Source organism: Panicum hallii, chromosome 5 (genome assembly GCF_002211085.1).
Source record: "Panicum hallii strain FIL2 chromosome 5, PHallii_v3.1, whole genome shotgun sequence".
NCBI classification, from domain to species: Eukaryota; Viridiplantae; Streptophyta; class Magnoliopsida; order Poales; family Poaceae; genus Panicum; species Panicum hallii.
The window spans coordinates 59267484-59293558 of NC_038046.1; the positions used below are offsets into that span (position 1 = coordinate 59267484).

The following is a 26075-nucleotide window of genomic DNA, read 5'->3' on the forward strand; positions in this document are numbered from 1 at the left end:
ATTACTGCAGATACCTACCTGCCTAGAACTAACTGCCTTGCGTTGGATTCGTCGCTTCCCAATGCAAGTATCCGATGAATACTCCAAAGAGACGTTCCGTACATCCATCCATCTTCTTAATTGTTTACAGACAGAAGAAGATGATGATCACACAGTTGCTGCCATTTGTTTATGTTCGCCTCGATCGTCAAATACAAGCACTAGTTTATCTGAAGATGCGCGACGCATGGATCGCCGACATGCCTTCACAGCTTACTTCGTCAGATCCGAAGCAGGCAGGCAATGGTAGCTAGCTACAGCGATGATCGAACTGGTGTAGTAGACGGAGGGATGCAGCTCGCGACGAAGGAATTGAAGCTGATGACGATGATGGAAGTAACGCAAGCAAGGAACCAGGCTACCTGCAGCTCGCTCGCTGAACCCTATTCCTATCGATCCTACAGGGAGGGATGATAGATAGGGCGTTGCCATCTGAGTGAATCGGAATCTGGCTGATCGAGATGCAGGCCGGGACAGCCGCCGGGCGGCAGGCAGTGGGGCGATGCGATGCCGATGCGCACTGGCACTGTGTGACTGTGTCCGGTCCGATCCATCCATGGCAGGTGATCATGTCCACGAATCAATCAGCAACGAGCTCAATCTTGCTGTTCCCTGTCCAACACAGCCGTCGCCGTCACCACCAGCAAGCAGGTCGGCGATAAAATATTACGGCGCGGGCGCGGTAGCTGCCCGTCCCGGATTGGAGGGGGCCGCAGGTCGCTAGCTGCCGCTGCGACGCGGCCGCGCGGTTGCCGGGGCCGGAGCGGGACGCGGTGCGCCCACGGCGACCCAGATAACAACTGCCAGCCTTCCCATCCATCCATCCATCGTAGCGAGCAGCGAGCCTGGCCCTCGGCTGCTCTACACGTGGCGCGGCCCGTACCGCTCTCCCTGCTGTGGTGAGGTGGGACCCAGGTGGGTGCGCCGATCATTGCTACGGCCGTGTTGGAGTGCACCAGGACATGCCCGGCCCGTTATTTTACTCGTTTATTGTGGGCCGTTATTGGAGCTACACAAAAGTATGGCAACGCATGGTCGCTGGTTTAGTTTGCTAGCTATAACCAAGACGCGACAAACCAACTGCGGCGTTAGGTTATTTGTCCAGATGCGGTGAACCAAGCTTTCTCTTTAGGCAACTCTCGTAGTCTGATAGCTCCGTAACCATATCATGCATGCACTTTTATATTATGCCCATGCTCGAACCACTTGTATCTACTAACCTTATCGCCGATGGTATCTGCTATATGTGTTGATAAAATGACAAGAATCAATATCTTGTCTTTGTTCTTACATTCTCGCTTGGAGTACAAAGAATCTCAAATGGATTTTATAGCTATGCTTATCGAGTGCTTGTCTTAATGTGGCCGTAGAGTCTACAAAATCGTTTTATGGTTCCTGAAGATGCCTGCTCTAGAACATAAGCATTGCCCAATTTGCACAAAAATGGCTACCATGCCACGCATACTTATGTGTCCAACCACACCAGGGAGTCTAAACGTTGACATCACAGTAGCCGGGGAGTGGGCATCAGGGCAAGGTAGATTCCGGCCGGGAGCCCCCGAGCAATACTACATAGAGGCGCGCGCGCACATGAACACATGCCACAGGCAGCAGTCTCTCTCTGATGAAATATGGAAGACAGGGAAGAGGCCAAGATGGTGAGATCTGGCTGGCTCTTCCCTCTCCTTCCTGCCCACTTGTCCAAAGAATTCTCTTTTATTCCGGTCCACCACTCCGGCCCGCGGCAGCACACCTCCACCCCCAGCCACATTTGATCCCCCTCCCCCACATGGCACCCCGCCTCCTCCCTCCACTACTCCCGGCTCGTCGTCGTCTCCTCCTCCTCCTCTTCCGCCGTCGCCGTCGCCGCTAGCCCGCCCCAGCTCGCCGCCTTCTTCCGGTAGTAGCTAGCGCCACCACCAGCAGCAGCGACCTGCACCATGGACCTCGACCCCCCCACCTCCGGTCCCGGGGACGCCTGCGCCGTCTCTGCCGACGCCTGGCCCTTCGACTCCCTCACCACGTCCCTGCTCTTCTCCTCCGTCTCCGCCTCCCCGCCGCTGCCTCCTCTGCCGGCCAACTCCTCCTCCTGGCTCACCCCGCCATCGCCGCTCTGGCTCTTCGAGGACCGACACCTGCTCCCGCTAGACGCCCCGCAAGCGCCCGAGGCCGCCGTTGCCGCCGCCGTCGTCGAGGAGGTCCAAAGGGCCCGCTCAGGTGAGCCTTTCTTTCTTTCTTTCTTTCTTTCTTTCTATTGCACATCGTTTCCTAGCTTCCTTCCTGTATCGTAATCATACTACTGTATTTCGCAACAACTAAATTGTTAGAAAAGAAAAAAAGAAGCCCAGAGATTCCCCCGTCCGTCCCATGCCAGATTTTGTGCTCCGCTCCACCATCTTTGCTTTGCTTTGGCCTGCACCTAGTGGATTCGCGGAAAGTTGGAATCTTGCTCTGGTTCTTGTCACCAATACGCTACTAACCTTATCAAGTTCCCAGCTTTATGTTTGACTTTGGTATTTTTATTCTTACGGAAAACTCTAGGTAGCGGACTTGCTTCATTTCTGCTATGCTTATTGGCCTGGCCTCATAGGATTTGCCTCGTGAGTTTTGGATCAAACAGAATCTTTGCGCTTCCTGTTTGCAGGAATTTGGATAAAATGTCCCAAAGCTAGCTGCATCTCCTAGTTTGCAACGATACGAGCGCATTTGTTTACTTAGTGCAGCTAAGACTAAAAAAACATGCCTTTCTTTCCGACCTGGTGGGGTCATGCTTCGTTTTTAACGCTAATCATTGCCAAGATTTGTTGATGGCAAATTGGATTCCACTAGGAGGTGCGGGGTGTACTTGATTATATTTACTGTGCATACACAAAAGGAAGAGAGAGACCCTCCTTTCTTGTGCTACATATTGTTGCCTGAGTCATTTACTACTTTACGCTATAATGCATGGACTACTTTGCTCTGTCTCCTAGTGCTTGTGTGCTGTCTCTAAAGCTACCTCGTGCTGTATTTACTAGATTTTTCAGTGGGTTATGACGCCATGGACTGTGTGCTAGATTGTATTCAAAGTGGAAGCAGTTGGATAATGCCTTGCTTGTCTAATTATATGATAGTTAAATTGCGACAATGAGGTCAACTTTAGTTACGTGCCGAGTAAACTGTGACATCTTCATTTCATAGGCTCTAGAATCTGCATCGTGTATTCAAGCATTTATTTTGCTTACTTTGTTGAAACCATAGACCAGACCAACCATGCCATTTCTAGCTCGTGTCTGTAGAAAACTTGCTCCATCTATATATAGAAACAGAGATTTAACTGTTCAGGATGAGCGCTAGGAGGTTCCGAACTAAACAGCCAAGCATAAGCAGAACTTTTGCTTCATTTAGTTTACAACGCCGCCCTTTATTATAGGCTCCGATCTTAGCCTTTCCCCTCTTACAATTCTGCTTCTCTTGTTCAGGGAATTCTGACACTACAAGTAAGAGGGTTGAACAAATCAATCACAAATGGCAGTTTCACCTATCTCTGGATGAAGATGGCACAGACAACTCTAGCTTGTTCAAGGAGAGGCTTACGCAAGCTCTCAGGTACTTCAAGGACTCCACAGACCAACATCTGTTGGTTCAAGTCTGGGCCCCAGTCAAAAATGGAGACCGCTATGTGCTTACTACTTCAGGACAGCCATTTGTGCTTGACCACCAGAGCATTGGGCTACTCCAGTACAGGGCTGTATCCATGATGTACATGTTTTCAGTAGATGGGGAAAATGTTGGGGAGCTGGGGCTACCTGGCCGTGTCTACAAGCTAAAGGTGCCTGAGTGGACACCAAATGTGCAGTATTACAGCAGTACTGAGTATCCACGGCTCAATCATGCGATCAGTTACAATGTTCATGGTACAGTTGCCCTGCCTGTTTTCGATCCTTCTGCTCAGTCATGTATTGCTGTTGTTGAACTGATAATGACATCAAAGAAGATAAACTATGCCTGTGAGGTCGATAAAGTCTGCAAAGCACTTGAGGTTGGTCTTTTTCTCTTTTCTTGCCATATGTTATTTTAGTATCACATACACATTAATGTGATAGCTAAAATTTTTCAAGATTGATGTTAGTAACCTTACACATCAACGATAACGACCACCTGTAGCATAGATTTTGCTGAATTATCCCCTTACATTTTGGCGACACTGTTGCAGGCAGTAAATCTTAAAAGCACGGAAATTTTGGACCATCCAAATGTCCAGGTGAGCCTTCAATCAGTACAATATGTACAGATGTTTTCCTGTTCATACTATGTGGTGGTTTATGTTTTCCTTCATCTCCTTCCTTACTCAGATATGCAATGAAGGCCGTCAGACTGCTCTGGTGGAAATACTTGAGATCTTGACTGTGGTATGTGAAGAGCACAAGCTTCCTTTAGCACAAACTTGGGTTCCTTGCAAGTATCGAAGTGTATTGGCACATGGTGGTGGTTTGAAGAAGAGTTGCTTAAGTTTTGATGGAAGTTGCATGGGGGAGGTCTGCATGTCAACTAGTGATGTGGCATTTCATGTGATTGATGCTCATATGTGGGGTTTTAGAGATGCATGTGTAGAGCATCACCTACAGAGGGGGCAAGGGGTTTCTGGAAAGGCATTTATCACACGCAAACCTTGCTTTTCAAAAGACATCAGGAAGTTCTGTAAGTTAAAGTATCCCCTTGTACACTATGCTCGTATGTTTGGTTTGGCTGGCTGCTTTGCAATATGCTTGCAAAGTTCCTATACTGGACATGATGACTACATATTAGAGTTCTTCCTGCCACCTGATTGTATCGATGAAGATGATCAAAATGCCTTGTTGGAGTCTATATTTACTCTGATGAAGCAGTGTCTTCGTAGCCTAAAGGTAGTTGGTGACAGAGACTCGAGTGGGGTTTCACTTCAGCTTAGTAATGTGCTAAAAATAGAGAATGAAGAATTCAAGACAGATGCTCAATTTGATAACTCTGATGGTTCCCTTCATGAATCACCCGAAGATGGAGGAGCCCACACGTTTGATAATGGGGACAACAAAGTTCCAAATTTGCCAGAGGGACATTTGATGGCTGATGACTGCTCTCAAGACAATGGCACTTCTGCTGGCAGACCAAATGGTAGCGGTGCTTCTGATTCTTTGGTGCTTCACAAAACCAGCAAACCCCCTGAAAGAAGACGTGGGAAGGCTGAAAAAACTATAAGTTTAGAGGTTCTTCAGCAATATTTTTCTGGAAGCTTGAAAAACGCAGCCAAAAGCCTTGGTGGTACGCCTCTGATGTTCAAATTCACCGTACTCCTTTTTTACTGTTCCATTCTTCCTGGACTAACGATAACTTTTAGTATCCCAGCTCATTTGCCGTTTTGTCATTTTTCAAATGATAGTCTGGTTCATGCTATTCTTGGCCTTTATGTTGCATTCATCTGCCATATTATTTTCTTTTCTTCTCAAATAAGGGAATTAGTTAGAGTTGACAAGTTAGGGGATTTTAGTTTGATTTTAAGTTCATGGTGTTGGCTTGTTGGGAAAGCCCATGGTTAGATTGCTGGATTGGATAAGTCACATATTTTATTAAGCTCTATAATCATAGCTGATAGAATCTGCATGGAGGCGTTTGTATTTTTGGAGCAGGAAGGGTTGATGGGGAACTGGTGATTGCATAGAAAATCTTCTTATCAACATAGGATTAACATAAAATACTTGTTGAGAGAATGATGATAACTTGGTTAAACTTTATTTCCTTTGAGACTCAAACTGGATCTTCTGTTCACATTGGCACATTGCTTGGATAGAGGGGCTTCCATAATTTGTTGTCATGTCATGTAAGCAGAAACAACCTAGCAAAGTAATTTCTGTCAGTGTCCCTGCATCAGATTTGCTTGCTGTGGTACTGTATTAGACCTTCCTATGCATGGTTGTGTGTTTTGCAGTGAAGCACCTTTTTGTTTTGTGTGTGTTTTGGGCACTTCTATTATAAACTCTCCTTGCTTTCAGCTTCCTTTTCCATCAGTTTCTGTTCTAGAACCTGAAGAGGGAGTAGAGATGGCAAAACATTGATTTTTTTTTCATGCAGTGTAAACTGTGGAAGCTAACTTCCTTTTTTGTATCTGGCAGTTTGTCCTACAACCATGAAGCGCATCTGCCGGCAACATGGGATTTCTCGTTGGCCATCTCGAAAAATTAATAAGGTCAATCGGTCTTTCTCGAAATTAAAGCAGGTAATCGAGTCTGTTCAAGGCTCAGATGCTGCATTTAATCTCACATCTATCACAGGTCCTCTTCCTATTCCTGTTGGCCCTTCATCGGATTCTCTCAATGTAGAGAAAGTAACTCAAAGTAAAGTTGCAGAACCTTTGAATCTTGTTGTTGATGGCGACAGAGATTCTTCATTGCAAAAATCAGTTGAAAATGATGGCCATTTTAGTATACTCATGGCCCAGCAAGGATTTATGGACAATAACAACGATGCTCAGCTTGAAGCAGACAAAGCTTCTCACTCGAGAAGTTCATCTGGAGAAGGCAGCATAAATTCACGTACTTCAGAGGGGTCATGCCAGGGAAGTCCAGCGAACAGGACATTTGTTTGCAAGCCAATTGCTTCAACATTTGCAGAACCTCAACTTAATCCTGAAGAGTTTCACAAAGAGCCTTTTCAAGAACCACAGTTACCACTTTCCAGGATGCTGATTGAGGATTCTGGTAGCTCCAAAGATTTGAAGAATCTCTTCACTCCAGCAGCCGACCAACCTTTTTTGGCCCCTCCCAGTAATTTGGTGTCAATGAAGCATTCAGGGACTGTAACAATAAAGGCAAGTTTTAAGGAAGATATTGTACGATTCCGGTTCCCATGCTCAGGCAGTGTAACTGTATTGAAAGATGAAGTAGCAAAGAGGCTAAGAATGGATGTGGGCACGTTTGATATCAAGTATCTTGACGATGACCATGAGTGGGTGAAGCTGGCATGCAATGCAGACTTGGAAGAGTGCATGGAGATATCACGTAGTTCGGGCAGCCATGTCATCAGGCTGTTGGTCAGCGATATTACAGCACACCTTGGTAGTTCTTGTGGAAGCTCTGGTTGATATTCATGCCTTCTGCTCTGTTCAATGGGTACGAAAAAGTTCTTGTACCACGAGTTCAGTTTCACCTGTTTGTAATCTAGTTTTGTCACTAGGTAGCATTAGCTGCTTCATTGTGTTCGGTAAATGTACCATTGTTTTTTTTCCCCTCCAACAATACATATAATTCTGCAGATCGCACTTGTAGTCCAACCCTGTACATATTAAGCACTTAGAGCTGGAAATTCTATTGTTTAAGTTTATAAACAAGAATTGTTGTAATTGTTCATAAGGTCAAGGGAAGCACCGTGTTTTCCCATAAGACCCCCCTTATGTTCAAGGTGGCAAATCCTTCCGTAGGTTAGATTATTTGGAGATGTAGATTATTTTTGTAGTTAGCTAGTCTATGATGTAATTACATTTATTCATGTCAGTTCTTCCTAGCTCATGGAGTTGATCTTTGCCGATTTTGAACTGGAGTGATGACACAGAAAGGGGCATATTGAATTTTGCCTGTAGTTTTACCCTTCAAATGGAAATTGCCATTAAAAAACAAATTGTAAATTTATTGTGGATTTGTAAGGCCCTAGCTTTAGGACGAGTTTTTGTCCACAGGACCAACAACATTCACAAGAATAGGAAACAAGTTTCAATCGTCACCTCCCCTAAGATTACTTACATATGATGATCGCATTACCCACACGAATAGGAAACAAGTTCGTCATCCACACGAATAGTATAAAAGGAATCATATTTTAAAAAGGAAATGGAAAAAGGCTCCAACAATTTATATGGCGGCTACAGGGCCCTTTTTTAGCATGCTATAGTAACAGAGACATTTCTTTTTCAAGATTCAAGATTGTTAACAGGTACACGGACAATCAGTTTACAACAAACAAATATAAGATGTGAACCGTTTGGTCGACCAATGGCCTATGCATCAAAATAATGTAGCATATCCATGCCTGCCCTTCTGGCAACTAAAAATGAGCCATATACCGAGTGAAACTTCTCCTTCCATGTTGTCAAATCATTTATGCTTGAAAATTACATGTACATGATTTCCAATTGCTTTTGAAAACTTTCATGTATATGCACATGCCCTACTAACTACCCAAACAACTGACATTGAAGACAAGTATTGCTGCCCTCTCCTGACATCTAGTCTTGCTAGAAAGGTTCTGGCATCTGACATCTGCCTAACAAACTTCGTAAATCGACTCCAATTGTGGAACTCAAATAAGCTTTTGTTCATCCTAACATAGTTGAAGGAAAATGATGTTCCTGAACTCCGACCTGAATAGAGCCGTGAGCTTCTTATCACTTGGTTCAGTGATGCATCATCCAGCCTTGTCACAGAATTTTCACCATTAAGGGGAAGATTGCACATTTTTGCAGCACCTACAAGCTGCCGAAGGGTCCCTTCTGGACTGCTCTCAGGATTTGTTTTTTCTGTGTCCCTCAGGTCAAAACAACCGCAACACAGTGCAGCTTTGTACTTGGCAAACATTTGAGCAATAGGAAGGTAACCATCTCTTAGTAGGGTATTATAGTAGCCAGCTGTCAGTTCAGATGGGTGTGCACAAGTATAATAGTGCCAATGTATGCCAGCAACCTTTCCTGAGATGGTCACGCCAGTACCGGAGAAGATAGTATCAGCTATCATGCATAACCTTTCTCCATGGAGGACAAGCATTCCTGAATACCACTCAAGGAAAAAGCGACCATAAGGTGTATCCCAATATCCTCCATCAGCGCGAAAAAAACTACTTTCTTCGAGATTCTGCTGTGAGCCATCTCTGCCAATTGAACCACCACTCCCCCACTTTTGGATCCCAAGAATCTGTGCATGAGCACTCAATGATGCTTGCATAAACTGTCAACAGAACACATATATCAATAATTCAATCTTGTAACGGAAATATGCGTCAGATGCGTGATTCTGACATATGTGCTTTTTTCAATCATTTCAGCAAATGCATAGTTGTCCTTGTTATAGCATGGCTCAAATGCAATCTCCTTATGTAGAGAAGACTTGTATGAGCTCAAATGATAGGGAGCTAGCCTTTACTAATTACTAGTTGAAGTCACAATTTTGAAGTGATTTTAGAGTAAGAATCTTATTTCGCAATGTACCTTGTCATAACACTGAAATTCCCCAAGTTCGGATGAACTGCCTGGCTGACTTAGCTTCTCAGTTGGGCATGACGGATACCTAAGCTCACCTCCTGGGCCCATTCCAACTTGAACTTCCTGAAAGACAGCAGTTGTAAGACAGATACATCCTTTCGGTGGTGTACGATAAATCTTGTGTGCTTAAATACCAAGGAGAATACAAACTGTCACTATGGCGCCAAGGTAATCTTCGAAAGTATTGCGGAAGCTTCTCATGAAGTCTGAGTAAGCTTGCATAGGTGATCTGCCTTTCAGAACAGGAAGACTATCACACCCCAATGAGATGTATTCTTTGTTTCTCTGCTGGTATCTATTGGTATATGACAAGTCTGGAACCTTATCCATCTCCTCAAGCACCCACTGTGGCAAAGGAATCCTGGAAAGGAAGGAAATTGTAACCATTAATAACAAAGAAGATATACTTTTGTGTCACCAATGCAACACCCAGTGAATCGAACTTTGCACCTCAGCAATAAAAAGCATGAACAACAGCGTGGCTGAAAAAAAACACAACTTGGAAAACAACAAAGGAAAGCAGTTACTGAGTTGCAAAACCAGAATGTGTTTATTTAACACATGGTTAATATAATGCCATGTGGCTTCATTACTTGCTATATCACAATAAATGTTTGAAGTTGATTGTAGCTGCCACGCGGATGATTTTTTGGAAAAGAATTGGTACTAGCACATCCTGAGAAAGAGTTGGTACTAGCACATCCGATATCAAAAGATGATGTTCTGGGGCATTCCATTGATTAATATGCTCAGGTAAGTCACAAAAAAATTCATTTTGGCCTTTTGACAATATCACATAGATGATCACAGAACCACAACCAAAGCATCATAGGCTATTACAACCACATATAACTAGCTCCCATGCAATCATATTGCAGTAGCCCCTAATGACTTGAGCCTAAACAGAAAAAATGTAACAATACCAGCCTCTCCTATCTCTAGTCTCTACCAGATTCCTCTACTTTGGTCTTAATAGCGAGCATGTTCATTTTGTATCTCACTTCTCAGAACGTAGAACCAGCCTAGGTAAAACCTCTTCTGTAGCGACTACAATAATAAATATTGGCTTGTACCTTCTTGGGCCATTATTGCGGTTTCCTTGTTGGGTGTGCATGTGTCTAGTATGAATGTTTTTTTCCCTAGATGCAATTAAAGAACTATCAGCATGCTGCACTTCATGCTTAGCGTGACAGTGTCATCACTAAACATGGATGATTTTAATAAAACAATGAATCATAACGGCACTAGTTATTCTGCATCAGTGACTGAGGGTGAGTTTTTTTCCCTAAAATTTTTGTGCATTGTAGTGCAACAAAAAAAAATTGCATGTCATGTGTAGAGAAGGAGAAATACAGAAATATTATTAGAATCATGTCAGTTTCCATAGCCATTCAACACACTGTTATCTAAAAGTGTTCAATTCAGGCTACAAGCATTGTCCAACAGTATAAACAGGCCACAATGGAGGATACAAAATGAAGAATAACTTGCAATAGAATACTGCAATGCTCCCATCATATCGCTTAGAACTTGTTAACAAGCCACACCTCCGTGAGTTTCTACCTGAGAGAATATTACTTGCATATCCAATTCACATTCATCCCTGCTCACATGATTCCAAGTGGGGTAGAAATGCAGGTTTTTCACTGCAATTGTTCGGTGAGCTTCAATCTGCATCACCTAACCCCATCCAGATTTGAATTTTACAGTTGGCAGCAGAAATGTTCAACTAAAACCTAACGAAAGGAAGAGGGGAAGAGGGAAAGGGAGGGGCCTTTTTGGAGCTGAGGGCGAAGTGGGCGGAGGGAGACGCACCAGAGCGGGTCGTGCGGGCCAGCGCCGCACTGGTGGAAGGCGAGGATGGCGCGCACGCGGAGGCCGTGGCGGCGGGCCATGGCGGCGAGGTCGAGGTAGCCGGCCCAGTCGTACTCCCCGGGACCCTGGCGCTCGACGACGCCCCACCAGAGCTCGAAGGCGATGCCGGCGACCCCGGCGGCCGCCAGCGCGGCGAGCGAGGCCCCCATGGCGCGGCGGCGCGCCACGCGCCCCCCCGGGCCGACGGCGTCGGCGGGGAGCGTGACGTAGACGGGCGCCCCGGGGGGATTGGCGGGTGGAGAAGGTGGCGAGACGTGGAGGATCTCGCCCCCGCCGCCGCTGCTGCCGGCCGCGAAGAGGGAGGTGGAAGAGGATGGGCGGCGGAAGGAAGAGGGGCGGAAGCGGGAGGATGGGGAAGAGGAGGCGGCGGCGATGCGGGTTAGAGACCAGCGGCGGGGGAGGCGGCAGGAGGTGGAGGCGGGAGGAGGGGGCGGCGGCGCGGTGATCGCCGCCATTGGAGGAGCCGCAGCCGCAGCCGCAGCCGCAGCCGTCTTGTGTGTGCGCGTGTGGTTGTCCCTCTCGGGCTCGATCAGTGCGAGTGTGTCGTGTCCTCAACCACTTTCTTTCTTTCTTTTCGGTGCTTTGACCAGGTGCATACTATGGATGACAATAATAATTTTGGAAAAGTTAAAATGGTATGCTTCACGAAAATATATTTTACAGGTATAATGTCTATCCTATCTCCGAAATTACAGAAAGTACAGCACAAGATATGTACTAAACAATAGAACCAAACCTAGGATGGTTTGGAGATACTAAGAATCTTATTTGGAGGGCTCAAAGTTTAAAGAAAATGCTAAAACAGCTCAGCACTTAAAATAATTCCAAGTCTGAAATTTTCAGTGGAAAGGGGTTAACTTTGGGACCAAATAAAGTATATTTGTATGGATTAACTTTGGATGACGAGTACCCCATTTCAAAGCTGGTTGGAATATATCATTTTTTTCTCCCATAAAAAGGTTTTGGAAGGTATTCAAATTTAAATTCAAACGGAGGTAGCCTGAAAGGTTTAGCTGAATATTCAGAAAAACAGCATGAACTTTGTCTGTTCAGAGCAAAATTTAGAAAGGTTAGAGGACAAATCAGCAAGAGTGTCTGATTTTGAAGTTCAGTGAAAGAATTTGGAGAAAAATGCACTGCAGTGTTCAGGTTCAGGAATATTCAGTTTAACTTGATGCAAACAGCAATATTCAGAGCCATTTTTGAATGGTTTAGAGGACAAACCAAGGAAGGTACATTTAATGAAAGTTTTAGAGAAATATCGGGGCTACAACGTTGCTTTTGTCATATTTCGAAGTTCAATAGTAAATTCTGGAGATAACTGAGCTCAAACTTGCTGGTTTAGAGGGCAATCGAAGCCATTCAGAAAATTCAGAGACAGAAACAGAGCACCTCGAGCTTATCCTCTCAACATGGCCGCCGCTGATCAATGACGGTAAAAGTTGAAGTGAGCCACGCGTCGATTCGAGAGAGAGACGGCAGAAATTGAGCAAGGAGGAGGTGGAGGCCCCTCAGGCACTGCAGATGAGAATAAATGCCGCCTGAAGGGTCATCGTCTTCCTCCTATCGCCAGTCTGCTCCTCATCGGCCGAGTTTGCTTTACTGCCAAATTCGTCTCCGAGGGGCGGTCTCCCATCGATTCCCTGCCCCAGTAGTCTCAGCGCCACCTCACCAATCGATTTGAGCCGTTCCTGAGCCAAATCCCTCGCCACAGCATCCCTTTCTCCGTCGTCTTTTTCCTTCAGCCCGCCAGCGCACAGAAAGAACAGAGTCACGGTGAGCAAAGGGTTTCCAGGGCTGTGGATCTGTTCTGGACGGTCTAGGGCATGTGTGATGGGGTACAGAAGGGGTAGGAGCGGTTGGCGGCGCTGTTCCTTGACCGCAGTCACCGGAACGCGGCCCTCCCCGTGGTTGCCGCCGGCAGCTGCAGAACCACCCCGGTGATCGCGCCCCCGGGCCGGCCGCCTTGGTGGGGGCGGCAGCGGCACCGCCGCACCAGGACATTGATTGGAATAATCCTGTTCGTTTGTGTATGCATTGTCCAGTACTCATTCTCCTCCTCTTATTTGTAGCTTATTCAGTTCTTAATGGTTATGGTCCACCTTGGTTGCAAGGTTTTGTTTTGTTTTCTAGCTTTATAGTGACAGTAGCCAGGGGCATCTTCACGAAAAGAAAACAAAGGAATGATTAAGATTTGCTCTTTTTCCTTGTTTTTAAGTTTCTTGTCGTTCTAAAATTTAGTTATGCCTCTCTACTCGTTTATTGATCTAAAAATGTCGGATTCATGAAACTTCCTGGATATATTGGCAGTACTTCTATATATTATACAATTAGTCAATTTGTACTATTTGATGCCAAAACTTACGGTTTAGGTTGTCAAAAAAAAAATCTTTTATCCCTTTTGAGTTTTGAATACCCGTGTTCAAAATTCTGGGCCCGCCCCTGCTGATAGCATCACAAGAATCTACTTTGTTGTTGTGATGTCTACTTGATTGTCTCGACATTTGCTAATGAGAAGGTCGCATTCTATTGAATCTCGACGTACTGTTTGCTATATCATCACACTAACTCCACGCATTATATGTTTTATGCAAATTTTCTATGTTTCTGTTGGCCGAAGAAATCGCATGATCTTATAATTTGGGTTCCTTCTTGCTTCCGACTAACTTTTCTAGCGCGAAATATGTACCCTAACACTATGGTAGGAGTGAAGGCGTTGAACTAAAAAAACATATTTTGTATTATGAGGGGACTAACCGCTCAATACGCATGAAGATTGAAGAAATATGACCGGTTCTACAAGAGATTAAAGAATGTGATCTTTCTATTCGGACAAAATAGTTATTTGATTTTCTTTTTCGATGTTCTTACCTCCGCTTTAAGTTTGTTTTGCTATCTTTTTTGTTAACTTTGTGATTTCGTCATTTACTTTTCACAAGTCCGTACAATTTTACCCATGGATTTTGCGCATTTTCCTTTATTTGACCGTTGACTAGAAGTAAAATTATATTGACTTGTGAATGATAAAGGGCAAAATCACAATTTCACTTCAAAATAGGGGCAAGAATACAAACACCCCTAGCCATTTTTAGCTTTATATGAACTCAAACATTTGACCAATTTTATTAAAAGAATGTTCCCCGTGCTGTGGCGGCACATCGACGGGTCGACGAGGACCAAAAACTAACAAGATACGGCATGCCGGAGGAACGGCTGGCAATGGCGCGCGCCGCCGTGGACCGCAGTGCCGGACGGTGCGAGTCCTACCGCGGCCCCGCCGACCCCCACTTCCTGGTCTAGCTCGCCGCCAGGTACGTACGTACGTGCATGCGTTATCCTCCGTCGTCGATCAGATCATCTTCTATCGCTTACGATTGCCGTCGCTCAGGAGCCTGGAGGTGACCTCAAGTACTTTTTGGACAAGGTGATCGCGAAGCTCCCGGTGCTGGAGCGCCTCGTCCTGCGGAGCGGCCTCATCCTCAAGGCCACGCTGCTCATGAACGGCCGACGCGATGGGCTCCAGAATGCGGGCCAGGTGCGAGAGGACCATCAGGGATCTGACGCTGTCGCCCCGCTTGGCCAGCGGCTGCTCCTTGCATTGTGCCTGAGCCGAGCAAACAAGTTCGCAGAGGAAAACGACGACTGACCACCAGCAAGCAAAAATCATTAGTTATATATCCCCGTCTGATCTCTTCGGTTAGTTTAGTGCGCCCCGATCCTGCAACTCTTGAATCCTTTTCAGTTGGAAATCACGGGAGATGATGAAATTTATTCATTTCAAATCACAAGAGATCTCTGTTAGTTTTGTCATCACCCTAGCTACCACCATGGACGGCAACTGGCTGCCCATCTGCATGCGATCTGCCCTTATGTTGTTACCAGTAGATCGATCGATGGGCAGCTGGTTTTTGTTGCATCTATCCGCGATCTGAAACTCCCCAGCGTGCATCACTTTGCCTAGGCAACTTCATCACTTGATTGTATTTGATATGGTCCGTTGGTCAATGTCTAATAATAAGCTTCCCTTGATTTACATATTGGAGGGTAACAAGATGAGATGTCCTTATCTCATTCTGGCTACAACTGCATTGTTGTTTTCTGATAAAAAATGTTGTTAGTCAATGGGAAGGGGCATACGCACCACGGTCTCCTTCTGGACTAGTAACTATAACAAATAAGACATCATCAGTGGTGATACCTGCCACTTCCCTGAAATTCCACTAGTCTTGCACGAATTGTTATGTCTTCTGTAACGTTTCAGTGAAATTTCTACGGAATTCTCGAGTCCCAAACAAAGCCATGTCAGTCTTTCGGAGGACTGAACACTTACCAGTCTTGGTTAGGCCAACAGCATCTGAATTGCAGAAATACCTCGTTCAGTTCAGGGAGTATTTGAGCAAGCACATTGTAGATGGCGATTCACAGCTCCGCAAAGCAGGTTGAATGACTTAGCACGATTCAGTTTATATTCACATGGACAATCACATCTTAATTATGAGCACTAAGATCGATCACGTTTACCAAAATCATTTCAAGAATGACTACTTGTCTAATGGAAGTGTACGTAGTATGCAGGGTATGCAGGAAATATATAATACAATGCAGAGTGGGGAAATTTAAACTAACTAGTACTGATAGGTGTGATCACTGTACATGTGTGCGGTCATATTGAGGGCTTGAAGCATAGCTTCTCCTTGTCTGTTGACCGTGAAGACACACATGCCACCATTGTTTACATCAATGGCACGGAACCTGCATTGTTTGCTAGCCATTTAATTTGAGGGAAGGAAAACACAAGTAAAGATTGTTGACAAATATAATTGCGATGTACAAATCTCGGCTTTCGATCAACTGCGAATTAAAAAGGCAAAGAAAGAAAAGGTCAGGTCAGGCTTGCCTCTCAGGAGGGAGACCTAGTGCTGTGCAGATGAGTGCACGCAAAATAGATTTGTGCGTCACCACCAACAAGTTTTCACCCTGTGCGAAAACCCTGAGTTCAATAGGCAACAAGAGCACACCGTACCCTGAAGAAAACAACTAGGAAAGGAAAGGAAAGGTTGAGATATACCGGAGTGAGCAAGATCTGCTCCCACGCTTGTCTTGCTGTTCCCCACAACTCCCTGATCGGGTATATGCCATTAACATGAAAGTGTGCAGGGTCCTCCCTCCATTTGGTGTACAACTCTGGATATTGCTCCTTAGCATCCGCTGCCTCCAAGTATGTCGTAATACATACGGTCAATTTGCAGAAATGGACAATAAGAATAATAATGTGCTAGTAGAAGGTTTATTCATACATACCATTGGTCATGCCCTCTAAAAAGAAGAGGTGTGCCTCCTTCAGTGAATCGAGAAAAACAAGGGGTTCTTCCTTCCCTTGCCAAATAATTTCGGCAGTTGACTGCAGAGAAATATCACTCGTTACACACAGGCATCGTATTCTTCATATCGTTCAGAATCACATTCATACACTAGACTTGGAATTGGAACCTTTGCTCGTGAGATCGGACTAGAGAAGCAAACGTCAAACTTCATGTTCGCAAGAGCATCACGGCATTTCTCTGCCTGCTTGGCACCGGTTTCTGTTAACACCGACAGATTTGAGCTTCCCTAGACAAAAGCAATGATTTCGTGAACGGACACAAAAGGCACAATTTTTTTTCTAGTCAGTAGAATAGATAAATAAAAAGGTACCCTGAATGAATTGGTGAAATGGTTGGAAAACAGAAATTTCCATCTCCAGAGTAAACTAAAAGTCAGAGAAATGGAGATGAAAAATGGTAACACTAACCTGAACACGGCTTTCTGCATTCCATGAGCTCAAGCCATGTCTAACAAGAGTAATCTTCTTGGACGAGGTTAGAATCTTGTTGGTAAGTGATGTCGTTGCTCCTGTGAAGCTGTAAGCAGCACCGGTAACTTCAGTATCAGGAAGGCTCTGTACAGATACTTCGCTCAGACCACTATGACTTGGTTTGATGGAAAAGGCCCTGAGCTTGCCTACAACAGCAGGAACGAGAATCAACTGTCAGCATCACCAACATAAGTTATCTGTTCCGATTAGGTTGAAGTTATAACACTGATTTGGAGTACTAGAAAGTATTGGCTAAACATATTGTCAGAGGAATTAGTGTTTACAGGAAAAAAAGGAGTGCAGTAGGACTGAAGCTTAAAATCCCAAAAGGATTCTGAAGAAATGCAGCTCACAGCTCCCCAAAGCACGAAGATTTCGTGTGTGGGGTGTGCTTTTTAGCAACAGTGTACGTAGAACATGTTCCGGTTTCATCGTAGTGGAATCCAGTTAGTAGTATTTCTATGGTAAGAGCGTTTGGAACGGCGGCAGTGAAACAGAGTGAGGGAGGGAGGGATAGAAACACACCTGTGGTGAGGCTGCGGAGGCGAGTAGGGCGCGCGCGGCCGGGGATGGGCAACGGCCGCGAGAACGCCGACGGAGAAGGCCGCGTGGGCAGTGAACCAGAGCCCATTATTTCACCTCCCAGGCGGCCAGCGGATGCAACGATAGGCGCTGCTGGTTTCTTCTAGCAGCAACGCCTGTCTCTTTCTCAACTCTAGATAAAAAAATAAATAAAATAAATAAAAAATGAGAGACTATCGTTGATGAAACGGAGGTAACTAGAAATGAAGCATTCAGCCCGGACCATCATGTCATGACACCCATGAGAAATCTTCTTTTTCTCTAACACATCCCATGTCGCTGCCCTGCCTGGCCACCACAAATTCATGGAGATATTTGTGCCACGGAAGTAGCGCCACAACCGCGGCATATTCTTCCTCCTACCACTACCAGGAGCAAAAATCTCAGCAGCAAGCAGTGAGTGGCCAGGTTCATATCCTGACCAAAAAAACAAAAAAACAAACATCCCAGCCGATAGACATACAGCGCACATTGGCAGCTACCATAGAACAGCAGCAACATCAGTTTTTCTGCGACATCTGTCATTCATCGTTCATCAAACACACGCATCAATATGACTTTTCTTCAAGAAAAAATTACAGTTTCTGTTTAACAATAGGCAATTTCCTGGTGTAGTGAGCCGTACTTTTGACATGTTATTGCATTTCTTGTTGGTAGCAAACAAGAGCAAAACAGCTCACTAAATCCAAACAGAATGGGCTCGGTCATAACAACAGAGTAACAATGCCAGACGGGCACAGCCCATTTGCCTCATTCAGGACTAGAGAACGGTGCTCCTTCTCAATGGAAATAGCCAAGGACCTGGCCACCCACATTCTGCCTGATTGCTTCCTCATGATCTAGAACACCATTAGGAGTAGTAATCACAACATAGCCCCACTGAAAGCAAATCGGACCAAATAAACAGGAAATGTGTTAGTGATACCATGGAAACGAAGTGTGGAATGTACGCTCTAGATTTGAATCTAAAGTGAGAGGACACAACCATCCAAGGGATAAGGAGGTTTACAAGAACACCTATCCTACTGGATTGCACATTGCAAGGGTACAGGTGAGGAAAATCTGGATGGAGTATGCTCTAGATCTGAAATTAAACTGGGAGGATACAACCATCCAAGGGATATGACAGGTTTATATACAAACCACCTACCGGGTGTACGACATTGCATGTAGTATCAGAAACAACACGCATAATAGGCAACCATATCATTTAGTTGTCTGGTATGGTAATCATAAGATTACATGTTTTTGCCCGATTTTTCCAAGTCAAAACTGAAAGTCTAAAACTGAAACTATAGTGGAGGAAGCTATACAAAAAAAAGGAACTATCAAGACATGTAAATCTCCAGAGATATGAGTAGATAAAATACCTGCCGTGTTGGGAGCATCCGAACCCTGTATTGTTCTATTTCCTTAGCTCTGAGGTCTTGCCTGTAAGTAAGAGCTTTGCAGTCTTTAATACGTCCGTGAAGCTCCACATTAATTTTCCCAACTCTATGCGGATCAACGACCTCGAAGTTTTTGATATAACCTGACAAAATCCATGAGCACAAATTTTCAGAACAAACAGTATGGCAAAAAGAATGCCTATAAAGAGTTAAAAACTCAGAAAAATTGTTTGCAAACTACATGCATAAGCTTTCGGAAAATGGGGGAAAGAAGCAACGTCCATGTCACTTCGTGTTGAGCTGAGCTTTGTTATCCATTGTCCATAAATAAGAAGCTCAACTGTGCTTGTAGTTCAAACTCAACATTAGGCCGCAGCTGTAAGTGGTTGAAAGTATAACTAGCTCAAACAGACAGTGATGTAAAAGAAAAGCGGGATACATGCCACACTACACCGCTCTAAGCAGCTCTTTCAAGTTTCAACAGATGAGGGGAGGCAAAAACACTTGTTCAAAAGTCAAAGAGAACTTGGCGGAAGATCACAGTAATAGACTTTAACATCCGAGCCCCCCTAATGCCATTTGCACAACCCACACATTGGACATTGATTTGGAACCGAATTTTAACTACGTATGTATAATGAGGCAATGACAAGCACATGGTACTGAAGAATCCAATTTCGATGTCAGCATGAGGGGATCGGTCGGTTCCCCTTTTGCCTTGTCAGCCCGACCCCTCTAGCATACACACTAGTTGTTGTATAAAGACTTGAATCGGCCCGCATGTACTCACAAATCACCCAATAGATAGATGCAGTCCAGTCCTCCTAGAGATGGGGTTTGATTACATTGCTTTGGCAACATACCTCGGTGCTTCATGATGTTGAGGAAGGAGACCATGACGCCGGAGATGGGCTGGAGGAGTGCCGTGGCGTTCCCCCGCCGGTCTGCGTTGACCATCGTGCGCAGAGCGTCGTTCAGGATCCGCCGGCCCATCGCGAACACTCCCCTCTCCTCGCCGGCGCCGCTGCCCTCTCCGCTTCTCCCTCCCTCCCCAAGAAATGGCGCTCGCAGTCGCCGGCGGTAGACCGATGATGACGAGGAGGATTAACCCCAAGCCCATGCCCATGTTAGTTTGGGCTGGGCTGAAGCAAGCAGGCCGCCTTCAAAGCGCACCATGCAGGCTCTCAGGCTTCGCCGCCTTCATGAGGTCACTCAGGTGCCGCGCCGCCCATCATGGAGTCGATCACCAGGATTCTAGCTAGTACTAGCAGCACCCATGCATGTAAATGCTGACGAGGCAAACCTCAAGGGAACTTATGATCGATGCAGAATCATATCGGATCGAGATGCCGAAAGATACATACTCAGCAGCTAGTACTTGGTGTTCATTGTGCAGCACACGACAGTAGCTACGTATAGCTAGAAGGCAAATTGTTTACATGCATCTATCATCCAAATACAAATAACTCAAGTAACACTTACTTGGAGCTATTTTTCATAAATTAAGGTGCCTTCCTTTTTACATGCATTCAGCAGCTCTCAATCGTCCAATGCCCAACATCAAGTCCTCTCTCTAACCTCAGTTGTCAGTTGTGGCCTTGTGCTTGGTGCGAGGTGGCTGTTGCAAACATTGTACATACACACAGGTAGCACTTGGTTCAAGCAGACACAAGCATGCACATCTCTCCGGTTTGGTTAAGCGGCTAGATCTGCTGACATAAGATCGAACCCACAGAAGAGGCAAACCTTTCCACACAAATACAGCTAGCCCCTCCATATCACAACTTTCCGGGGCAATATAACAAACTAATGTTCTCAAACATCAGAGTTCCATTTATTCAAAGATACTGCCAGTACGTTCATGTAACCTACTATCTTTCAGGGCTCTTCCCTTCTCAGATGCTGCAAAGGCATAGGCAACCTAACCGGAAGCTCAACCTCGCTCATAAAGTATCCTGCAACAGGGCAACGATGCATTAAGTTAATACTTAGCTTTGTGGTATTTTCCCACTATTCTTTGCAGTAAAGCTATGCCCAGGTGGTACTACATGTTCGTCTCATTGAAATTTCTCATCACTCGTGCACTACAGATGGTCAACCTTGTTCTGAAAAGGGTAACAACCTGTCCTGATGATCTCTCCAGAACATCAACACAGAAATAATGTATCACCATAAAAACTGGGGACAATGGGGGGTTGCTTATACTTGAGCATACTTTGCTGGGAAAAAATTGTGCTTTCCAAACAGATCTTCTAAAACCCAGGGAAGCCACCTCCTTTATTTCTTTACATCGTCCAGCTTTCAATATTTTCACACCCCCCCATTATTTATCACACACTGCATCGTGTTAGCATAGGTTCCATCTTGTCCCTCGAACCAGATGGTCTAGCTACCAACAGTGTTTTGCATGTTAACACGGGTTCCATCTCTCAATACTTTGGGACCCAGCAATTCCAAAATTCCCAACCTAATAATTGTTGCGACCAGTCAATATTGGTTGTAAGCAGATGTAGCCTAGTGAATCATGCCAAGAGATATCAAACAAGAGCCCGATGTGAACTCTTGGGTCTAAGTCAAGCAAGCAGATACAAATAATCGGTCTTCGTTATGAAGTCTGAACAGATGTACTGACTCTTTATTTGGACCAGTCAATACTGGTTGTATGCAGATCTAGTGTAGCCAATGACGCGAAAGATAGCAAACAAGAGCACAAAACTAACAAGTCTTTGCATCCCAAATTTTGGTAAGCAATTATTGTTTGCTTTCAGAGCAGTGCTTAAACTAGTGATAGTGTGTCGGTAGTTAAAAAGAAAATAACATGTAAGACAGTGTAATACATTTTTTCTTTGGACCGGTCAATACTGATTGTTTGCAGATCTAGTGGAGTGAATCAAGCCAAAGAGATAGAGATACTGTAGCAAAGAACAACTACTCTAGTCTTTGGTCAGGTTTTGCCTGAGTAGCAGAAAAACGAATACTAGTGGATGGGATTGATGGGAAGATGCAAGGGCATGGAATGGATATAGGGTCTATAAATAGGTGGGTTAATTACCATGTGAGTGTGATGGATGGTGGTCAGGGCGCCTCCGGTCGTACGAGGAAGAAGGCGTAGAACCCGGCGGCGATGGTGAGGATCCCCATGGCCCATACGAGCAGCTGCGCCCAGGGCGGCATGATGGCGGCGACCTTGGATGAGAACATGAGCGTGAGGAGCGTGGAGAGTCCCCAGACGGCGAGCTTGATCCCTTGGCCCTGGTGGCGGCCGCGCTCGAGCAGGTGGAGGCATCGGAAGAGGAGGATGAGGGCGACGTAGGCGACGGCGACGAAGGCGACGGATGAGGTGTCGGGCCAGGAGCGGTAGACGGCCATCCCGCAGTTGAAGCTGAGGAAGGCGAAGCCCAGCGACGGCAGCCATCCCGGGCGGCCGTCGCGGTCCATGGCGGGAGCAAACCGGCGGCGGCGGCGGCGGCGGCGGCGCTCGCTCAGACAAATCGGAGGGGGGGATTGGAGGATTGAGATGAGAATGAGCTGGTGCTGGGCCTGGGTGCCCAAGCCCATGAGGGAGCGAAAGGGGATTCCTGAGACGTCGGCCTGGCCCACTCCACATTCCTGACGCTCATCGAATTTTTTTTAAAAAAAGGTTTAAAAAAATTAAAATTCGAAAAAGGGGTGCCAGTTGGGAATAATTCGGAAAATGGGTGCCTCCCGCCCGTTGATCGGGCGGGAGGCGTGGGGCCGGGGACATCCCGCCCATCCATCGGGCGGGATGTTCCAAAAATATTTCCAGGCCCCTCTCGAGGGTCTCTTCGCGAATAAGAAAGTTTCTTATCTGCGAAGAGGTCCCTGAGGCAGGCATCCCGCCCGGCCAGTGGGCGGGATGTTCCCTGCTTATTTTTTTCGTTATTTTTTGTTGAAATTTATGATTTACAAACTATTTGAAATTTATACTTTTTTCTAATACAATATTTATTCGCCATACTCTTGTGTACACATATAAAATTTTAATTCAATTTTACGAAGAAGATTGCTGTATGTAAAACTCATATGAAGATGGTTAAACGATAACGTTTTGCAAAGTAGAATCCAAATATTACGATAGTACGATACATCAACCAATTAAAAAGAAAATAGTATCATACAAAAACAGTTTAAATATGAAAGCTGTGGCAGAACCAACCTGAATTACACCGGCTCAAGTACGCAAGTCCTCTCTCAAGGACTCCAATGTGCTTCGAACGGTGTAACCCTTTGGCCTGTCGGGTAGCGTCCCGATAAACCACCGATACAGGATCAAATAAAGTTACCTCACACGAAGGTGAGTCCAGAGATACAGTCACCATCATATTTTACATCACAGAGAATTACATTACAAGAGTTTCCAAAAGCAGCACGAAGTTCCAAATCAGAAAAATTATTATAAACTGTTAAAGTCATGGTTTTTGGCAGCGGAAAACATACGCGATGATTTACAACACGTCGACAAGATGGATGTCATGCTAAGCCCGGGCACGACATTACTCGGTATCATCAGTGTTGGCCGGGAACGGATCCCATTCTACGAACCAACCATTTGGAAGAGCACAGAGCCAAGACAGGGGAAGAGTAGGGTCTTCCAAGACTTTACCTGAAAAACATACTACCAAGACTGAGTATACTAATACTCAGTAAGGCTTACCCGGAATTGGGTATATTTTAGCTCATAACTAGATTCATGAAGGCATTGTAAAGGCTCTGGTTTATTTTCAGCTGAAAAGCAACAAAGAGTATGATCTATTTTTAAATTTTAGCTTTTATATTCTAGTTAATTTTCCATTCTAGGTTAGCACCTATACTAAGCAAGCATGGTATAATTTTTGGTCAAACATCATCTTTGATAACCATGTAGTTGCTCTTGTTACTCTATGTGGTAAAGGGATCAAGCAGTCTCAATCTTCGTGAGAAGCGGACAATTCTGAATCGAATTCAACCTTGCAAGGGTAAACCTAACTCACACGCTTGGAACATCCAACGATCGTTCCGAAGCAACCATTTCCCTCATATTCCGGGTTGTGGATCAGGGCCACCACAAGCGACTGCAGGACCGTACGCACACCAATTATGCAGGACATACGTCCGTAGCGCGACTATATGATCCCGTATTCCTGTCTGCCTTGCAGAACGTACTCCCACATGTCGGTGCATGTGAACATAAAATAAAGATCGAGTGGTGGAGACATGTCCATTTGCCGGGCCATTCAGGTACTAGGCTTACCGCTTACCATATTTCGCGGCATGTGGCTAGTACTTTCAAACGCTTAGCCACCACTACCACACACTGCGATCTTATCAACTTTTATCAACATAGACGGGGTAAACTTCCAGATCATGTTACTGCACATGACCCCGTCCATGATCCTTATAGTAATTGCAGAATGATAAACACTTAAGTCCTATATCTCGCGAGCGACAGGAAATCACCCGACTTCTACCGGTCCTATTAGCAGAGCATCTATGCGATAAGGACTCAAGTACATTACATTGGTTCCTAGAATTCATGCATCTAGGGTTCCATTTCAATTCCTAGACTTAATGCAAGATAGAATATATAAGTATAAGATTGCATAATGTAGCAATTGGAAATACTGGGTTATGCACCGGGGTTTGCCTTTATTGGTGGGGCTGGAGTCAGTAAAGTTAAGATCTTCCGAACTTTGGTTCGGGCCTTCAGATAATCCCTTGGTGACGTTCCCTTGGTCTTCAGAAATATCCTCCCCAGACTCCTGGGAGATCTTGTAGGTACCGTTTGCGGAAGTAGTCGTATCTACATGCAATGCAACATTACATTCAAAGTGTGCACATAAAACTATCTTAATTCACGATAAAGTTGCAATCCAACACTCGTTTAATATATTACTCATATAACAACCTAAAAAGATCTGAACTAAACTTAGACAGAGCTTTAAGTGGACGACTAATTAAAATCGGCTATTTGTTGAACATTACAACAAAGTCGATTGGAAACAACAGGGTTCAGCTGATAGACTTAGCAAAGGAGTGAGCTATCTACACAGTTTTAGGAAATCTGCTGATTTCTGTTTGGAAGAGAAATTGGCAGGAGCGATCTCGGTATATGAGTAGAAAAGATTAGCCAATTTGGGTTCACCTGAGGTCAAATCGGCTGATATGGAGAGGAACGTTGAAGGTACAGTACTTCAAGTACAGAAAAAGGAAGGATCTTGCCGATTGGATTATCAGCATGTCTTTGGTCTATCTAATTGGTTGGTGTATTGGTCTTGGCCTTAACCGATGAGGATGCATCAGGTTTAGCCGATTGATGTGCTTTGGTCGTGCCTAACAGAGGCGTGTTTACTATGCTATCTTGCTGATCTAGGGTTGTGTACTTTGGCCTGTGTAACCGATTGATAGGTGCACCGGTGTAACATCCCGATTTTTGTCCTTGCTTAAACTGCTGTTTAATATTAAATAACCAATTTAATCAAATAAAAGTACTCCAAATACAGGAATCATATGAGTTAGTTAAAATTTTCTCTCACTCTGTCCTCACCCCAAAATAAAAAAATAAATAAATAACATGTCTGTCATGCTCTTCCGTGTCGACACACAACCGACCCGTGTCGATACCCTTTGGAGTAAATTGGGAATCTAACAAAATTTCTTCCTAACGTAACCCTATAAATTTCCTATTCTTCCTCCTCACTACAGAAGTGTCACCAGAGCTTGCCATTCCTTCTCGCGGAATTCTTCCGAACCCACCGTACAACATACTTCATCCCAGCCACCGTGAAACCTGCGAAGTGTCGCAACACGCTTGCTAGCTTTGCGTGATATTCCGGCAAATTTGCCTGTCCTTCCTCTGCTTTTACGCACGCCGCGACGGCGAGACCGACAGCCTCGGCAGCCGCGCACCTCACCAAAGTCACGCACGCGCCGAAGCCTCCGGAAGCAGCCGTACGCAGGCTTTACTACGGTAAACGATCACCAGTGCGCAACCTTTACTCCGGTGAATGGTCACCAGTATCTCTGCACGCCGTAGGGACTTACCGCCCTGCTAACCATGTCGTGGCCCGTTGAGCAG

General features: G+C 45.2%; 5 protein-coding genes across 7 annotated transcripts; 1 reads left to right on the plus strand and 4 right to left on the minus strand.

The window, feature by feature from the left end:
• Positions 1–1652: 1652 nt before the first annotated feature.
• LOC112892080 (protein NLP3) lies at positions 1653–7435 on the plus strand. 2 transcript variants are annotated; one of them, XM_025959155.1, is made up of 6 exons: positions 1653–2256; positions 3501–4060; positions 4235–4282; positions 4374–5319; positions 6168–6241; positions 6327–6560. In XM_025959155.1, the coding sequence occupies exons 1-6, from the start codon at positions 1980–1982 to the stop codon at positions 6372–6374; spliced, it is 1953 nt and encodes a 650-aa protein (XP_025814940.1). In that variant the 5' UTR covers positions 1653–1979; the 3' UTR covers positions 6375–6560. The 2 variants fall into 2 exon arrangements, with proteins under 2 accessions (XP_025814940.1, XP_025814939.1); XM_025959154.1 differs by having other exon boundaries at positions 1658–2256; positions 6168–7435.
• Positions 7436–7930: 495 nt separating this feature from the next.
• LOC112892081 (beta-amylase 3, chloroplastic-like) lies at positions 7931–11715 on the minus strand. The gene is made up of 4 exons (XM_025959156.1): positions 11117–11715; positions 9452–9662; positions 9248–9364; positions 7931–8987 (listed from the first exon to the last, which is right to left on the minus strand). The coding sequence occupies exons 1-4, from the start codon at positions 11629–11631 to the stop codon at positions 8196–8198; spliced, it is 1635 nt and encodes a 544-aa protein (XP_025814941.1). The 5' UTR covers positions 11632–11715; the 3' UTR covers positions 7931–8195.
• A 3852-nt stretch (positions 11716–15567) lies between these two features.
• On the minus strand, positions 15568–17716 carry LOC112892082 (probable 2-carboxy-D-arabinitol-1-phosphatase). 2 transcript variants are annotated; one of them, XR_003228661.1, is made up of 7 exons: positions 17556–17716; positions 16968–17176; positions 16667–16786; positions 16478–16577; positions 16245–16384; positions 16074–16166; positions 15568–15928 (listed from the first exon to the last, which is right to left on the minus strand). XR_003228661.1 is itself a non-coding variant. In XM_025959157.1 (7 exons), exons 1-7 carry the CDS (start codon positions 17659–17661, stop codon positions 15802–15804), a joined length of 882 nt encoding a protein of 293 aa, XP_025814942.1. In that variant the 5' UTR covers positions 17662–17716; the 3' UTR covers positions 15568–15801. The 2 variants fall into 2 exon arrangements, 1 of the variants encoding a protein (XP_025814942.1); XM_025959157.1 differs by having other exon boundaries at positions 16074–16153.
• A 387-nt stretch (positions 17717–18103) lies between these two features.
• Positions 18104–20175, minus strand: LOC112892084 (40S ribosomal protein S15a-5-like). The gene is made up of 3 exons (XM_025959159.1): positions 19864–20175; positions 18983–19143; positions 18104–18491 (listed from the first exon to the last, which is right to left on the minus strand). The coding sequence occupies exons 1-3, from the start codon at positions 19991–19993 to the stop codon at positions 18393–18395; spliced, it is 390 nt and encodes a 129-aa protein (XP_025814944.1). The 5' UTR covers positions 19994–20175; the 3' UTR covers positions 18104–18392.
• Positions 20176–20416: 241 nt separating this feature from the next.
• LOC112892083 lies at positions 20417–22515 on the minus strand. The gene is made up of 2 exons (XM_025959158.1): positions 22053–22515; positions 20417–20955 (listed from the first exon to the last, which is right to left on the minus strand). Exon 1 carries the CDS (start codon positions 22436–22438, stop codon positions 22076–22078), a length of 363 nt encoding a protein of 120 aa, XP_025814943.1. The 5' UTR covers positions 22439–22515; the 3' UTR covers positions 20417–20955; positions 22053–22075.
• Positions 22516–26075: the final 3560 nt, after the last annotated feature.

Excerpts from the sequence above, each read along its gene's own strand:
- LOC112892080 (XM_025959154.1), top strand. The coding sequence starts at position 1,980 with ATGGACCTCGACCCCCCCACCTCCGGTCCCGGGGACGCCTGCGCCGTC. Across the intron at positions 4,283-4,373 it reads TGGACCATCCAAATGTCCAG|ATATGCAATGAAGGCCGTCA; the intron begins GTGAGCCTTCAA and ends TTCCTTACTCAG. Across the intron at positions 5,320-6,167 it reads CGCAGCCAAAAGCCTTGGTG|TTTGTCCTACAACCATGAAG; the intron begins GTACGCCTCTGA and ends TGTATCTGGCAG.
- LOC112892081 (XM_025959156.1), bottom strand. The coding sequence starts at position 11,631 with ATGGCGGCGATCACCGCGCCGCCGCCCCCTCCTCCCGCCTCCACCTCC. Across the intron at positions 9,663-11,116 it reads GGCCCGCACGACCCGCTCTG|GATTCCTTTGCCACAGTGGG; the intron begins GTGCGTCTCCCT and ends CTTCCTTTCCAG. Across the intron at positions 8,988-9,247 it reads AATTTCAGTGTTATGACAAG|TTTATGCAAGCATCATTGAG; the intron begins GTACATTGCGAA and ends TTCTGTTGACAG.
- LOC112892082 (XM_025959157.1), bottom strand. The coding sequence starts at position 17,661 with ATGGGCTCTGGTTCACTGCCCACGCGGCCTTCTCCGTCGGCGTTCTCG. Across the intron at positions 17,177-17,555 it reads CCTCCGCAGCCTCACCACAG|GCAAGCTCAGGGCCTTTTCC; the intron begins GTGTGTTTCTAT and ends CTGCTGTTGTAG. Across the intron at positions 16,578-16,666 it reads GTCCGATCTCACGAGCAAAG|TCAACTGCCGAAATTATTTG; the intron begins GTTCCAATTCCA and ends ATTTCTCTGCAG.
- LOC112892084 (XM_025959159.1), bottom strand. The coding sequence starts at position 19,993 with ATGGGCCGGCGGATCCTGAACGACGCTCTGCGCACGATGGTCAACGCA. Across the intron at positions 19,144-19,863 it reads CAACATCATGAAGCACCGAG|GTTATATCAAAAACTTCGAG; the intron begins GTATGTTGCCAA and ends GGATTTTGTCAG. Across the intron at positions 18,492-18,982 it reads GGATGCTCCCAACACGGCAG|TGGGGCTATGTTGTGATTAC; the intron begins GTATTTTATCTA and ends ATTTGCTTTCAG.
- LOC112892083 (XM_025959158.1), bottom strand. The coding sequence starts at position 22,438 with ATGGACCGCGACGGCCGCCCGGGATGGCTGCCGTCGCTGGGCTTCGCC.